Genomic DNA, 17,848 nt, shown 5'->3' on the forward strand with positions numbered 1-17,848 from the left:
GGCTGCAGTCCTTGACACTCTGCAGCAGGCACTTCAGGTCCTCTTCAGTTTCAGCAAGCAGGGTTGTGTCACCCGCATAACGCAGATTGTTGATAAATCGTCCAGAAAATGAAAAATTTTATTAAAAAAATAAGCATGGCTACTAAATGCAGTGTACGAGAATATAGGGACAGTTGACAACATGTGGTCATCAAAGTTTTCCTTTGAACCATATGTGATCGCCATTTTTACCAGCCAAATACAGTCAAATGTGAGTAATTTTAGAGCTTAACCCAAGTAGATTGATGCATTATATTGATATTAAATATCCTGTTGCTGTTGTTATGTGCCAGTCAAGTTGCCTGTGACTCATAGCGACCCTATGTACAACAACCCTAAACCCTGTTCTATCCTGTGCCAGTCTTACTGTCTCTGATACACCTACCCCCATTACCCTAGTCATTGAATCAATCCATCTCATTGAGGGTTTTCCTCTCTTGTGCTGTCCCTCCACACCTTATCCAAGGACTGGTCCACCTTGCAACATGTCCAAAGTATGTCAGATGAAACTTCAGAATCCTTGCCTCCAAGGAGCAGCCTGGTGTCACCCTTTCTAGGACAAACTTGTTTGTTCTTCTAGCAGTCCATGCTGTATTCAGTATTCTTCTCTAGCACCACAGCTCAAAGGCATCGATTCTCCTTCTAGCATTCCTAGTCATCGTCCAGCTTTTCGATGTGTAGCAACAAGTAATTGCAAAGACCATGGCCTGTATCAGGCACACCTTGGTTTCCAGACTGACATCATTGCTCTTCAGTACTTTAGAGAGGTCTCTGACAGCAGACTTTCCCAATGCTATTTATCTCTTTATTTTCTGGCTGCTGGTGCCTAGAGTGTTGATTGTAGAGCCAAGCAAACTGAAGTTGTTAACAATCTCAATCTCTTCATCATCTGTCATGATGTTGCCAATCATCCCAGTGGTCAGAATCTTTGTTTTCTTGATGTTGAGCTTCAATCCATATTGAAGACTGCAGTCCTTGACCCTCTGCAGCAAGTGCTTCAGGTCCTCCACAGTTTCAACAAGCAGGGTTGTGTCATCTACATAACGCAGATTGTTAATGAGTCTACCTCCAATCCCGATGCCACATTTCTCCTCATAAGAGTCCAGACTCCCGGATAATCTGTTCTGCATATAGATTGAAAAGGTATGGAGATAGGACACATCACTCATCCCTGGCATACACCCTTCCCAATTTTGAACCATGCAGTGTCTCCCTGCACGATTATGACCAATGCCTCTTGGTCTAAGTATAGGCTTTGCAAAAGCACAATCAAGTGTTCTGGGATAGCTATTATAGAAATATCCTAGACTTGATAATTATATTGTTGTTATCTAAGAGAATGTGTTTGTTATTAAGATAGGTATAGTGGGGCTGAGAAAGAGGCAAAAAAGTGATGAAATGTTAACATTTGGTTACAACATTCCAAGTAAAGAGTATATGGATGTTTATTGTGACATTCTTAGAAATTTTCAAAATATAAAGCTGGGAAAAATTAAAAGGGAAATCCCATCTGGTTTCACTGCAGGGGAAAACTTCAAGATCATCAGATGGACTCTCCCAATGACGCAGGGAGGGGGATTGTGGTTTGGGGGCACTTCCCCTGGTGGCCTCACACAATGACTGGGCTCCCCCACCCTTGTCCTGTGCTCAGGAATGTCCCCTACCTGGGTTTCCAGTTCTGTCACTTCCAGGTTTAGTTTATTTAGGTGCTTGTTCACGAAAGTGATGAGTGTCTGAAAGAGAAGTCAGAAATGTGAGGTGTAAGGCCGCGAGGTCAGATCCTGGAAGGCCACTTTTGTTACTCTGCCCTGGGGACAGGGATCAGTGTGAGCACACAGGACCAGGCTAGACAGGAGCATGGGGCCAGGGGTTCCGAGAAAGAGCTGAGTGCACACGAGCAGCCGGGCCCCAGAGAACATGGTTCCCATAAAGCTCCCCAGTTCCAGCGAGAACAGGAACGGCTGGCCCAGTTCTGTGGTTCCATCCGACATGGGATCCCAATTGGCAACAGCAGGACTATGAAAGGAGCAATATTTCTTCAGGAAAACCAAAGAGGAAGAATGACAAAGCACATGTGTGTGCCCAGGGCCAGGGTGAACTTAAGGGAAAGGGTCCAGTGAAATAATCAACCCATAGGTTCCCTTCTTGTTAGGGGCCGGCCCCTGCGCCTTGGAGACAGAAGGACCCGAGTGAGGAGCCGGGCAGGCTGGTGTTGGAGCAGATAGGAGAACAGAGTGTGTCAGCGCCCCAGGCAGGATTAAGTATCAGCGAGATGAGAGGTAAAATGGCATCAAGAAGGAAAGCTTTGTGCTGCATGATCTGACGGCCATGCCAGCTGCAGCAGGAAGTTTGTAAGCTGCAGGCTCAGGTTTTCCTATTGTTTGGGCTGCACCACCCTCCCAGGTGCCTCTTTCCCACCTTTTTCACCACATTGAGCTTGTCTGGTGCATGGTCGAACAACGTGTCAAAGGCATCACGTTCTAGAAAAGAGGAAAACAAAAAGTGGGGAGTTACAGCAGCAAGAAACCTCCTGGGAAATCCACCCTCAGCTTTAAAGTCCAACCCCACCAGCTTTAAAGGGCATCGGCGACAGAAAGGAAATCTTAGGGGTGTGAGATGATGTTTGGAACTCTGGAATTTGGGGTTGGGGCTGAGGTATGAAGTGGATTCTTACCATGGGAGCCTCACCCCTCGTGCATATCTACACGGGAAACCCTCTGTTGAGGGGAAGTGGCTCTGTCAGGCAGTATGACCTGGGATTGGTCATTTCTCTTCACTACTTCTGTTCCATCATATCATGACTCTTAGAGTCCTGGAGGCATAATAGTTAAGCATTCCACTGCTCACTAAAAGCCAGTGGTTCAAACCCATCACTCGCTCTGAGGGACAAGCCCTGCAATCTGCTCTCATAGAGATTTCAGCTGAGGAAACCTTACAGCGCAGCTCGATGCCATCATGTAGGGCGGCTAGGGGTCGGCATTGACAGCACACACTGGTATCACGACTGTCACAGTTTTGATGCATTTCTGAGACATTTTAAAGGGAGAAATTTAGCTAAATATCAGATCATCTCACTCTCTAATGTTGAAAAAAAAAACCCACCAAAAAACAAGACACCCAAGACAAACATCACGGCAGAGTGCACAGATAAAAGGATTGAGTCAGGGAGCCCCAAGGTGGAACACGAGCTTTCTCCAGAGTGACCTTGCGCTAGGTCAATTCAACTCTCTGAGCCTGTTTCTTCATCTCTAAACTGTCATCGGAAAAACGAAATTCCCCCAAGGTTGTCATGAGGGTAAAGGGCTCTTGAGAACACACGTGACGGTGCTCCATAAACTCTGAAATGCTCAGCTGACATGATTTCTTTTGAACACAACTGGAACATTTAAAATATTAATATTATCCATGGCATCAGGATCATAGAAAGTCTAACAGGTATCCTGCTTTATGGGATTGTCTTTGCTCCAGCTTCATACTTCCCAACTGAGAAACTGTAGCAGTGATCTGAGGTGATAAGAGAGGCATGTCTGCCCTTCTCTACCTTCTCACACAGATGGATGGGCAGCGTCAAGATTGCCACAAAGCGGATCACAAATTCGGACATTCACAAACTTAGATCTAAAGACCTCTGTGAAATGGGGAGGTCGGAGCTATGATGATGGGGGAAGAAGAAGATGGTTTGTAGAAGAGTGGGGTGAGGGGGAGAGGACAGACCCCTTAAGATAACTCCCTTACTTGGAGTAAAACTGCCCTGCAAATGCCCAGGACCCAGGTGGAAGCCCAGTAAGGCCAACGGTCTGACCACTTCAAGAAGACTGTTAAAATGGGTAGTTTTCTTTTTTGCAACAGTAGGTGGCTCCTCCCTATGCAACTGGCCTTAAGCTGGGTGCCCACACTTGTCCAGGCTGCAGTACTAACTGGAGCACCGTGGCAGCCACCAATACCCCAGCACAATCTTGAGTAACTCACCATGCCGTCCGGAAAGAGCCCTGGAGGAAAAGGAAAAGAAAATATTGTCATTCTTCTCTCCTTGGTCTCTGCCTGAGAGAGGAAACAAATTCCACCCCTGGTAACCTGGCACTAGTCGGTGCTTAGCTGAAGAATTCAGAACTCTCTTTTCTGGAGCATTTTATTTGGTGTTAAGTCCTCTTAATCATTCAGGCTTGTCATATTACTACCATGTATCATTCCCCACCCCCCCAACCCCCTTTAACACAGATAAAATAGTGTTTGTACAATGATGTTTATAGGACTATTTCTTGTCTTAAGTAAAATCACATTATTATTTCCAGTTGAGAAAGAATATCGACTCAGTGGTTCAAGATGGCTAAATAAATATTAGGGGTCGTTTTTGTTTCAGCAAATCCCGATGTGGAAATGCTGCCATGGCAACTGCTCATTTTGTCTCTCTCCCACACGTGCTGTAATGCCAACCAAACTCCACTTGCAATCGACCCATCCTCAAACCCCCAGTGCCATCAAGTTGAGGGCCTTGGTTGGGTTTCCCATTTTCCTCTTAGGAGCAGCTGATGGATTTGAACCACCAGTCTTTCAGTTAGCAGTGCAATACACCATCTACTATGCCACCAGCACTCCTTGAAAGAGGGCAGGAATTGTGTCTACACTTGTAGCAGTGAAACAGCAAAATAATCAGAGCATCAGCATTAGAAACAGACCACTTAGATGTTAAATCTCCCTAAAGGAGCTCTGGTGGCCTGATGGTAAGTAGCTGTGCTGCAATCCTGAAGGCACTCAGTTCGAGTTCCCACGCTGCTCCGTGGGAGAAGGACAGGCAATCGCCTCCTGTGTGATTAACTGCCTCCAAAAACTCACCAGAGTGTCAACTATCTGTCAGTTCCAACTTGATGGTACACAACAACAATAACAACAACAACAAAGGAGCTCTAGGTGGCACAGTGTGGAAAGTATTAGGTTATTAACCAAACGTTTGGTGGCTCAAATCCACCAAACACCTTTAAAGAGAACGTTTAGGCAGTTTCCTCTGTGATATTTTACAGCCTTGGAACACGCAGTGGAGGAGCAACATGAGTCAAAATAGATTCTGAACCGTGGGCTTGGTTTTGGGTTTTGAGCGATTTGCTAGCTATCAGACCTTGGGCCAATTATTTAACTTCTCTGGGTTGCGTATCTCTTATTTTGGAAATGAGAATAATAATATTAGACACCGTAGTGGGATGCTGTTAGCAAGAAATGATTTACTATGTACAAAGATTTTAGCATAATGCCCAGTATAAAGACTTATATTTCCCCTCTTGTACAATCTTGTTTTGCTTTTTTTTTAAAAATAATATTGGTTTATTCCAAGCATACATCGATCACCTACCAAATAATCAATTAGGGATAGCATCTTGAAAAGAACAATGAACTTGGCATTGACTTACTCAGATCAGGGATATAGTCTTCTTCATTACGTCTAGACTTGGAGGCTTTACGGAATTTAATCATTGTTCTATGTGTTTCTTACGAACATCAATAAGATGCGAGTGCTTCATGAACTGTATTTTAATTATTAGAAGGCTGTATCAATGCTTATGTCTTTGTGATAGAGATAATAGAGAGAGAGAGAGGAAAAACTCAGCATGCAGCTGAGAGAACTCATCCTGGAGATGTCATGCTCCCTGACCCAGGAGTTTGTCACTGGCCATGCTCTCTCAGGTATGCTGACACTATTTTCCAGGTGAAATAGCACAGTTAAGTTCAACAAGGGGTGATGTGAGGTGGAGGACAGAACAGTGAGGAATTCATCAGGTCTAACCCAGCCATCTCCCAGGAATCAAGGCCAAAAACTGCTCTGTCCATCAGCTGCCATGGCTTGCCCTTGGTATAGTATGGAACCTTCCTGATGAGGTCTACATACGTTGGTGCAGTCTTGGGAAAGGCCACCCCTCATTTCTGTCCTTATCCCTTGCCTTGAAATGCCTGCAGCCCAAGGCCTTTTCTAAAGCAGTCTCTGATGAGGTCCAACCAGATAGACTACTGGAGAGTGAGAGGAGGCAGTTTCCTAGAGAATAGGCACAGCTTGGCAGAAATGGGTCAACTGCGATGGAAGAACACCAGAAACACAGAACAGGGGAAGGGAACAGCATGGAGTCTTCACCACCTCTCTGCAGATTAGGAAAATACTCTCCACTTCAGAAGTGAAGAAATGGAGGCTGGAGAGGTTAAGGAGCTTACCTGATGAGTAAGTAGTTAAACCTGAAATGGAACTCAAATCAGGCCTCTATCCTGTCCACTGTGCTACTGTCATTCAAGGGGAAGCCAGCAATTGTGGGGGAGCAGGAGACGCTGGAACTGAACTTTTCCCAGCTTTGTCTGTGGTCAGGCTCTGCCTGTGGCTGGGAGCAGACTTATCCTGGGACCTTGGGCTCCCATACACCCCCTTGCTCTTTCTGATTAAAAATAAAACTCCTCTCTGCCATGACAAAACTCTTGTATGTTCTGATACCACAATTTCTAAAAGCAATTGAAAAAGGGGAGGGGGACGACTAGCCAAACAAAAACATGTTGGGGTAGAGAGGGGCTTTCTGGGTCATGGCACGTGACCAAATAAATCAGATTCAGAAAAGGAAGAAAAACGTCCTTTTGAAGGTTAACAATTTAAATTCAAACCCATGTTTATGGCATGATGATTTCATGCTGGTTGGCTTTTTGGGGCCCATTTTTTTCCTGGAGTGCCATAAAATTAGAATTTTTCAATCACTGCTAATTCCCTTTCCCCACTTCCCCACCCAAGTTTGTACCTTAAGCATTGAGGGGCATGTTTTGAATGCATGGAAAAGGCTAAACTATAATCATTGGCTGAAGTCTAATCCCTCTTGCAATCCTAATAAATGAAAACTAAATATCAGCAAATGGATGAATTTTGGAGAAACATCTGTGTTCCATTACAGAATCTCTGGCAACAATGGTGTTGACATACTCTGTGTTACCAGTTATTTCCTCTTGGATTTGCCGAGACTGGAGGATTCCTTCTCGTTTCTGAAATGGGGGTGGGGAGTGGGGTTGGGAGGAGAAGAGAAAAAGAGGCTTTAGAAAAACACCAAAAAACTGATTCGCATTCCTGATAATGGGAAAGTTAGGGTGTCTGAGAGATGAACGCAGAGAGAAAATAATGCTAGAAAGGAAAGGAGGGCCCCAGTTTCCCTGCCATTGGACTGTACCATTCCCACTTAAGTGCAATTTGTGTTTAGTCCAAACAAGTAGGCTGTTTCTTGGATGGTGAATCTTTTCTTTCTTTATTGGAAGCCATTCTGCTGGAAGCAAACAGTTTGCCTCCTGGAGTAATCCACAGTAAACCAAATGGAAATGAAGGCCAGGGTGTGTCTGCCCTCCAGCTGGGGCCACAGAGGGAGGCTGAGAGAAACACTTTTAACTAGGGGTGAGGGTGGAGGAGCTAAGACCAACTGGGAGAATTCAAGTTTCTTTCTTTTTTTTTTTTTAACTGATAAAACGAGAAATTTTTTAATGTAAGTGGTGCAGTCATCAATAACTCGTTTATTCTTTGAGAAAAGATGAAGCACTTTGGAGACGCATTTAACTATCTGTTCATCCATCCACTCATCTACCTATCCACTAATCCACCAATCAATGCAACCTTCTTTTCACTCACTTACCTATCTATCTGTCCATCCACTCAACTACCCACCCACTCATTCATCTATTTATCTACCTATCCATTCATTTACCCATCAAACCACACATCTACCTACTCATCCATCCATCCATCCATCCATCCATCCATCCACCCACCCATCCATTCATCTATCCATCCAAGCACCTATCCATCCATCCATCCATCCATCCATCCATCCATCCATCCATCCTCCCACCCATTCAACTAAGCCTATTATTTGATCTTTTTTCCTTACTTCATTCATCAGTGTTTTCTGTAAATAAGATCCTGTACTCTAGGTAGAGCAATACTGTAGAGTAGAAGACATAGTTTCTGCCCTCAAGGAACCTGAATAAAACAGAACGGATGAAGCATGCACACATGACAATAGTCTTCCTAAAGCTATTCTTGTTTATGCCAATTAATGCTCAATTATTTATAGGATCCCCTTTTACTCTCAAAAGGGTGTGAGTGACAAGTTATGTGGTCACCCTATCTGAGAATGTAACCCAAATCAAAGTCACTGTGCTTTAGTTGATTTAGATTCATAGTGGTCCTATAGAAGAGGTCAGAACTATGATAGTGAGTTTGAACTGCTGACCTTATGGTTAGCAGTTCACACTCTTAACTCACTATACCACCAGGACTCCTTCTGTGCTGAGAAACTGTGTTAACTGCAGGAAAGAGCAAGCTCTTCCAGCTGAGACATGAGGAAAACCTTCCAAGAGGAATGGGACCTGGACAAGGAACCCGAGATTTGACTGGACATAGAGGAGAGGCCATTTCAGACAGGAAGCATACCCTAGGCCAAAATCCAAAATCATGACAGCACAAATGTGTGCAGGAGGCTGTTGGTGAAAGCAGAGTATATGGAGGAACTAGTGGACAATATCAGGCCAGAAGGGCAGCTGACTTTAATAAAGAACATGTCCAAGTGCCAGTATGAAGAGTTTCTATTTCATTGTGTGGGCATGGAGTTTTGTTATTGCTGAAAATACACACAACAAAATATACACTAAGAGTTTTGGCATGTATAATTTAGCAACATTACACTTTTTGAGTTGAAAACCATTTTCACTCTTTTTCTTAGCTGTTTCTACTCCCTTACAAACTTATTATCTCATAAATTCAGATCTAATCTGAGCCCTGTTGTCAATCCGATACCATATAGATAGTTCTTAACATAGTATAATGTTCAAGGTAAACCTTTTTTTATTAATTAGACTAAACCCCTGTTTTGTCTTAAGAAAATTCAAGGAGTATTTGTGATTTAAAGTTTAAAAATTATCTCAGTGCAATAGTTAGTAACAGGGGTTCATCTACTCTCAAAGGCTTTAGACAGTTTGACATTCTGTTCTGCATAACTCTCTCTTTTGATCAGGAATCTTCTATGAAGTCTTTGGTTAAAATTTTCATAATAGTAGATGGACACCATCTAGCTCTTCTGGTCTCATGGTAAAGGAAGCGATTAGTCACATATCCTATATCCTTCTCCTATTCCTGACTTTCCTTCTTCTGTTGCTCTAGGCAAACACAGGCCAACTATTGTGCCTTCGAGGGTCACTTGCAAGTCTTTAAGACTTGCTGCACTGTGCACAGAATGACGAGATAGAACAGACACACTTAACAGGCCAATTAATTGGAAAAGCCCATGAAATCATGACCCTAAACATCCACAAAGGAACCCCCAGAACTGACGGCTCAGCTGAAGCCACCCTTTTAGTCTCCTGCTGAAACTGCCTAGTAGCCACTAAAGCCAGTGCCCTGACAAAATACTTTTACCAAAGGCAGGTAGAGCTGGATGAAGGCCAAGAGGATATATGGAGTAGATGAAGAGTGAACTAACAAAGAAAAAGAAAAAAAAGAGAGATAGTTCAAAAAGGAATTAAAAACCAAATAATGCACTACTGTCAAGTTGATTTTGACTGATAGTGACCCTATAGGACAGACACCTGGCCCATAAAGTTTCTAAGACTAAAAATCTTTATAGAAGCCGATTGCTACAACTTTCTCCCATGGAGCAGTTGATGGGTTCAAACCACTAACCTTCTATTTAGTAGCCAAGTGCTCTAACCACCATAAATCAGTATTCCTTCCAAGAGACTAAGTAAGAGTAAGTCAAGGCTTTTTAGAAATTCAGTTTCAACACAGACAAAATTTTCACATAGGGCACAAGAAATCTTTGTCTTGTCTTCTACGGACCTAAAACCACAATCTTAAACTTAATGCAGAATGAATTCTTTTATACTGAAAAGAGTTGGAATCTGGGCTAACAGCCCCTCACACAGCTTCCAGATTCACCTCCACTCGTTACTTGTCCCCTGAAGTTTGCTCTGTGGTTCCGTCAGTGACTCACAGCCTGTCCTCAGAGTCCTGCCTCTGTGCCTGTTTAACTTGATAAAGCAAAACAACCCATAAAACCCGACATGCACTGATGCCATTTTATGTAACTCATCCTCTTTTCTCCCCCATGCTAACAAAACTGCCTACAGGAAACATTAAACTGACAGCAGCCTATCACTGAGCTGAGAATAAGGCATGTGTTGTGGGCTTCCAATGGCTACATTTTAAAACAGAAGCCCCCTCTCTCCTGCTCAATCCTCAAATGTAGTTTTTGTTTGTTTGTTTTTAAAAAATAGAACCCTGTTAGGTGGTAAAGTTACACAACAGAGACAGTTTGATTCACTGGCAAGATGCTTGAGCAAGGACACTCTGAGTTACCCATGTGGTCATAACATACACAAAGTCCTTATTAACACCACGTTTGATACAGTTGGAGTTCTCAACAAATACTAACAATTACTCCTGGAGTCAGTGTCTGAACCACAAACATCCTTGTTGACTATGTGCTTCTGATAGGCCCTCTGTTTCTTAAATGTAGTCTTTCCTCCCAGTAGGCAGAGCTAAGGTGTGGCAGAGACTGAAGGGAGTTGTGATGTTAATCCAAATCCAAAATCCTCTCTGGCACTTCTAACCCACCAGCAGCTGCACAGGCAAAAGATGGGCAATCTCCTGTTTGATGAACAGCCTCCTGAAAACCCACCAGAGGGTCAGCTATGAGTTAGTTCCGACTCAACTGCAATGAATCTGAGCGGTTTTGTTTTGGTTGTTTTTTAAAATATCCGCCGCGATGGTCTGGAATGGATTCTGGATGATAAAAATTATTTCTACTTGGCTACTAATCAAAAGGTTGCCGGTTCAACCTACTCAGAGGAGCCACAGAAGAAAGGACGGCCTGGCTTCCTACTGTAAAGACTCTAACATCAAAACAACAACAACAACAAAACACCCCTCCCTGAAGTTCAGTTCTCTTCTGTGGGACATGCAGTTGTCATTAAGTTAGAATTGACTCAATGGTGGCAGGTTTGGTTTTTAATGTTAAGCAGAGTTAAACAATCAGAAGGAACAGAAGAATTTCCATTGGGATTAGGGCACAACTGATCAAGTGATTGAAGAATCATCAGCCACAGTCACAATCGCAGCCACACTAACACCTCCTCCCCTTCCACTAACGTCTGATCTTTGAGAAAGCTCAGCTCAAAGCTCTTCTCTCCTGGACCTGGCCAGCCTGGCAAGTCAAGGTTCATTGGCCCTCAGGGCTTTTCCTCATCAAGGGACAGCGGAGATCCCATATTGGAGTCTCTTCAGGAATCCTGGAGATCCAGGGAGCTGCTCATATGAGGAGTTTTCCCTTGCTGCATGTTTATTTGGAAAAAGAACAGAAACAAACCAACAAAACAATGACCTTTTGCTAAATGGGCATAAAGATGGAAAAGAAAATTGGATTTGAGTATCTAATGGGCTTAGGAGCAGAGTGAGATAGTCACGGGGAGAGAGCACACCCTCATTGTGCAAATTATGCAGCCATATGTGAATGGAAATTCCATCCAACAATCTGGAAAACATGACTCGAGGTCCCAGCTGTGCTTCCCTAGGCGGCTGAAAAGCAGCAGTGCCTTCAATTCAGATAAGAGAAGTTGAGTTTGCCTCAAACACATACACACACACCCACATGCATACACACACGTACACTCCCTCGCTTTCTCCTCTTCCCTCGCATGCAGAAGCATCCATCTCCCTCAAATACCTGTGCCTCATTTGTTTAATAAAAAGAGTGATCATAAAAAAAAAAAGTGATCCTTTTCCATGGCTTGCAGGACATCTTGCAAACTGCTGTGCATGCATGCGCGTGCGCGCACGCGCGCGCACACACACACACACACACACACACACACATCCTTCTTCCTGGCCCCACTACACAAATACATACCATCAAACCAAAAACCCAAACTTTCTTGCCATAGAGTCTGTGCCAAGTCATGGCAGTTGTCCACTGAGTTTCTGAAGCTGTGAATATTTATGGGAAGTGATTGCCAATTTATCTCCTCGTGCATTCAAACTGATGACCAGTTAGCAGCCCAACACTTTATGCACTGTGCCACTAGAGTGCTTTACTTATACCACCCAGCACTAAGCAGAATACAGAGACAAAGACAATCTCTTGTCAAAGAGAGATAAACCCCAGACACAGAGCCCACATAGGCTATCTGACATACAAGGACACATTCTTTAGCTCCTTGCACACATTACCAAGGGAAAGCTAATGTGCATCAGACAGCTCACATGCCTTCCAATCTATATCACATGCCAAGACACTAGCATTCATTCATCCTTCTAGCCATCTATCTACTGTTCCTTGGTCCTCACAGCATCCCAACATTTACATCTCCTTAAAGGGCAGTTCCTTGGATTTATCTTACCTGGACCACAACTACTTGGATGGAAACATGGTCTGGGAGTCGGATTGGAGCCCGGAAATACTGGGACAGAGCAACGAGCAGATGCAAGATGGCTACCAGGCTCTTGGCATGAACAGCTGAAATAAAAAACATAATTTTTAAATGCAGAGGATGTTCATCCAGTTTCTTGGAATACAAGCATATTCAAATGTTACAGCCCCACACCAGTGTCCCTTTCAGGTCATCCTTAAAACTCAAGGATCAAAGTCTATGGTCACCACAGGCCTCACACTATGCTCCTCTCAGTTCTTGACCATATCCCATGGAGCTCTCCTCTGAGGATCATACTGTTGGATTTCCTGTCACTCTAATCCAAGTTGCCATCAAGACCCTGAAGACATCAAGTTTTGAGCTCTCTACAAACCCCATGTCCCTTTTCATACTATTTTATAAACCAGGAGCTCTGTGCCCTGACTACCCTTCCTATCTGAAAGTGAATTCTGGATGGTAACTGTTACTCCAAAGGTTCCTCTTTGTTTAGGGCTGGAAACCCCTGGAAGAAGGCATGAGAACCATCAAAATGCTTTAGGAAATAGCCGGGAGGGGATTTTATGACCTGGTTCTTTCACAGCTATTGAGCTATGAATAAGTGCTAAGCCAATTAAACTAGAGGCTAGACTCATTGGGCTGTCGTTCTCTCAGTAGGTAAGTGAATGAATGTGACCTAATGGGGGAACCTAATGGGGTGGGGGCAGAGTGTCAGGCAGACCTGAGCTCTGACTTACGCACTCACTGTTTACTGGCTGTATGGCCGTGATAGGCCACTCAAAGCGCATCTTCACAGATCACGATCACAGTATCAATGTGGAAGTACATAGGTGGCAAGAATTCCCAGTGGTAATGCAGGTATAGCTCCTGCCACACAGCAGGTGTTCAGAAGTGGCTAGCTTGTTACAATTAGAACTTGGGTGAAAAACGTCTGGCAAGTAGGCCACTAAAACATGCTGGTTTTTTCCTTCTCAAATAAAAGAAAATTCGCCAGATACTTTATTTGTCTCCATAGTCATACCAGCCATCATAATCCTTCATTACGGGAGATATTTAAGTGAAGATTTTTAAAAGCCCATTCTGTAAACTTAGCATGCACTATGTCCATTATTCCGGTGCTCTTCTGTCTGCCCTGGGATTGATGAGTCTGCTCTAGCAGAAGCTCTGAGAAACCTCCAAGAAAAAGGAATGATTCAGACATTCCTTGGGAACTCATTAGAGTTTCTTGTTATCACTGCTACTTCAGAGAAGGTTTTTTACTGGCTCTGAACAGCAGTTCCACACCAACGCCAAACAGTAGTTGAACGGTTTCTAACTTTCAGCTTTCCAGAAGAAGTTATTTTTTAGTTCTGGGCTTTCAGGCACTACCATCTAAATTCAACCCACAGTTACTCTCAAAAGAGGCTGGTGGTATATGACTGGCCACTGACATGCTGTGGTCACAGACTGACAAAGGAAAACCTTGGATGCTCTTCTCATCAGAACTGTCATATCAGCAGCAGGCCAATCGCTGATTATCTTCTTTCCAATCATTTGTTAACACTCTGCCTTTACTGACACTCCCTCCCAGTTACTTCCAAAGGAGTATTTTTTATATAATGTTGGAAAAGGTGAGGTCAAACAGAGTGGAAAAAAATCTTAAAGAAGAATCCTTATCAAAAGGGGGGGGGATATGGAACAGAATTGAACAGAATTCCATATTTCAGTCTAACAGAATACAGGCTTTCTAGAGCCACTGAAGCTGAATTAACCCTTACCTTATGATAATCTTTAAAGATTAAATTAAAAAATATACCCTAAAGTCTTCTTTAAAGCAGACAATAGTTTAACTTAATTAAAAAAACAATGCCTTCTTTGAGCATGATGGTTAAAAATATCTATATGAGATTAAATAGTTTATAGTAACTTGAGAAGTTAGATAGAAAGCTTACACGACATGGAGGTCATGCTACTGGGGAGGAGTAGTTCAGAAAAGGAAGGTCAGAATGGTTGTACAACTTGAAGACTGTAAATAAAGTCACTGAATTGTTTATGTAAACATTGTTGTACATTCTGCTGTCTATAGTGTCAATTTTCAATTAAAACAACAAGATAAATTATGAAAACACACATACACACAAGTTATTCTTACACTCTGGTGACATTGTATCTAATTTTGACTGTCTTGGTCAGCACTACGCAGATGACCATACCTTTCACTAAGGATACTGTCTTCCTGGGAATTTCCCCCAGAGCCTCACAAACACCATGATGGGTAATTTTATGTGTCAACATAGTTAGGTTATGGTGCCTAGCTGTAGGATCAAACACTCATCAAGATATTGCTGCTAAGATATTGTGTAGATGTCATTAATATTTACAACTGGATGGTTGTAAGTAGAGGAGCTAATTACATGGGTGGATCTTATTTGACCAGCTGGAAGTTCTGAAAACAAAAATGGATGTTTCTTGGAGAAGATGGGAGTTCTGTTTCAGGACTGCAACAGAAATCTTACATGAGTGTGTGGCCTGCCCCAAGGATTTCAGACTTACTAGCCTTCAGAATCAAGTATCAATTCATGAAAATCTATGAATCAACTAATCTTTATATCTGTATGCCTACATATATAGATATGTAAGATTTCTGTTTACTCACAGATTCTCACTGTCCAAGATCACTTAAGTGGTAGGTAATGAAGATAGGAATCAGGTCTAGAGAGGTGAGCTGTATTGCTCTCTGTATACATGTTGTTGTTGTTAGATGCCATCTAGTAGTCGTGAATCACAGAACCCCCTGCACAAGAGAACCAGACACTTTCTAGTCCTGGCCAAGCTCTCAATTGTAGCTGTGTTTGATCCCACTGTTGCTGCTACTGTGTTGATTCATCTCATTGAGGTTCTTCCTCTTTTTTGTTGACCTTCTCCTTCTCTAAGCACGATGCCCCTCTTCAGGCACTGGTCAATACTGCTAACTTGCCCAAAGCATGAGAGACAAAGTCTGGCTACTTTCTCATCAAAGGAGTATTCTGGCTGTCTCCAAGACAGATTTGTTCATTCTTTTGGTGTAGACACACATACACCCCCTACCTCCCATTTGGACTGTCCTTAGGTACTTTATTTTTAATATTCCTTCCTAAGTTGTGCCCCAAAATATACAAACATATATAAACTAGTGGTCCTGTACTTCTGCGAAATCTTCATACACACACCCACCCCATGCATAGAGATATTAAATATTATGTAATCTATAATTACTTAAAACATCTGGAAAAATTATGCCTAATAGCAAGAATATGGCTTAATCTAATGGTTTTCTTTCTTTTTGTTAATCAGAAAAACTCTTTGTTCTAAAATCCTATGGGTAAACTGAAGGAAAGAAGTTTAACTGCTCTGGTTCAAATGATAACATAAAAGTTTTAACTGCATCTTATCCATAATTTCCCACCTTCTCTCTCCCCTCAACCAGTGATTTCTCAGAGTCTCCTGGAATATCTCAAGGTTGGCCAGGCACAGTTTAATAAACACTGCTTTAATATATTATAGTATATTTACATAATGGAACAATTTACATGTGTTGAAAAATCACTGTAGCCATAAATATTAATAAAGCAATGTTAGAGAGAAACTGGATAGAAACTATATAAAAATATATATTTATGTTGGTATGTGCTATCAAGTCAGAATCAACTCATAGCTGAGCCGCCAGTGGATTTTCAGAGGTTATAAATCACACAGGAGTGTGATTTCTCACATGGAGCAGCTGGCAGATTTGAACTGCCTATCTTTGGGTTGACAGCACAACTCCTTACCACTGTGCCACTAGAGCTCCCTATATATTTATAGATAAACAAAACAAATATGCATATCTGCACACACATATAAGTATGTACTTGTGGCCAGGACTTGGAAAGAAGAAATATATATGCATATGAAATGAAGATAGTTATGTAGAGTAGAAAGATGGTTTTAATATTTTTCCTATCTCAAAAATTTCTTTCTTATAAAGACATGTCATCTTTAATTAGAAGCATTTTAAACAACCTTTGTAGATCGGGCACCCTCATCACTGTCTCTCACTGTAACTCTGGGAAGTTTTCCTCCCTGATCTTAGCAGCCTCTAAAGCCATTGTGCATCTGCACTCAAGTCAGGCTGGAAGCGTCCAGAATAAGAGCAAAGGCCAAGACTTCACTGAATAAACTGGGAACATCAGTAGCTGTGCCAAGAAGCTCACACTAGGGCTAGAAAACAATAATAAAAGAAGCTGTTGAGTTAGAAAATAGGCCTCCAAACTAGTCCTATGGTGGAAATGGAAACTGGCATCATTTCTCTTGAGCCAATTTGAAAACATCCATTATAAACTTAAAAATGTACATACCCATTGGCCTGAAAATACCGTCTATGTAGATATCCTAAAGAAGAAATTATGTCTCAGAGTCGAGAACATAATCACACTGTGTTGATGTTAGTGAAATTGGAAAAAATCTAAAAATGTACCTATAGTTAAATGAACCATAATATACCCACATAACAGCATGTTATATAACAATACAGAGGACATATAGAAGAATATGTAATTATTTACAAATAATTTGATGTAAAGATAAACATCTTCCAAACTACATATAGGCTGACTTCATCTTCATGAAAATTAACTCCCTAGTTGCTATGAACTTGGAACTGACTCATAGTGGACTCTCCAATAAGTTTCAGAGGCTGTAAATCACACAGGAGGAGACAGGGCATCTGTCCCCCACAGTTGCTGGTGGATTAGAACTGCCAGAGAGGTGCCACCTTTGTGTTATCAGCACAACTGCCGATGGACTACAAACCAGAGCTCTCCTTTGAGAAAACGACATTATATACTTAAATATATAAAGCAGATCACATTCATTCATTTCACACACATGCACAACATTTGAAGAAACACACCACATTGTTCATGGTAGCTCTCCTGGCTTGTGGGGAGGTGGCTTCTAGGGCAGAATGAGCTAATGCATAGACTCTGCAGCTCACCTCTCTAGACCTGATTCCTATCTTCATTACCTACCACTTAAGTGATCTTGGTCAGTGAGAATCTGTGAGTAAACATTAGTCTGTCACTCTTCTAGGTTTCAGACATACAGAAGTGAATGAGAATAATAAAAAAAAACTTTATGGCTTTGTGACACTCAAAATCATAGTTTCTTACCATTCAAATCTCGAATTGCTATAATCAAGGATGCTTTAGGAAGAATATTAAATAATCCAGGAAGTATTGAAAGAAGATGGAAAGAATATACTGAGTCACTGTATCGAAAGGAATTGGCAGACACAGAATAATTTCATGAAACAACATATGAGCAAGAGCCTATGGTGATGAAGGAAGAAGTTCAAGCTGCTTTGAAGGAAATAGCAAAAAGTAAGGCCCCA

General features: G+C 42.2%; 1 protein-coding gene across 1 annotated transcript in view; it reads right to left on the bottom strand.

Annotated features, from left to right (window-relative positions):
• The window catches only part of PARVA (parvin, alpha), a 213,068-nt gene that overhangs the window by 17,902 nt on the left and 177,318 nt on the right, over window positions 1-17,848 (bottom strand). Inside the window, 5 exon segments of the mRNA XM_006885407.1 lie at window positions 1,704-1,772; window positions 2,458-2,519; window positions 4,009-4,028; window positions 6,980-7,038; window positions 12,433-12,548. Coding sequence (XP_006885469.1) covers window positions 1,704-1,772; window positions 2,458-2,519; window positions 4,009-4,028; window positions 6,980-7,038; window positions 12,433-12,548 — 326 coding nt within the window.

The sequence above is a fragment of the Elephantulus edwardii genome, unplaced genomic scaffold (assembly GCF_000299155.1).
Source record: "Elephantulus edwardii isolate Elephantulus edwardi_28Jun2011 unplaced genomic scaffold, EleEdw1.0 scaffold00044, whole genome shotgun sequence".
NCBI classification, from domain to species: Eukaryota; Metazoa; Chordata; class Mammalia; order Macroscelidea; family Macroscelididae; genus Elephantulus; species Elephantulus edwardii.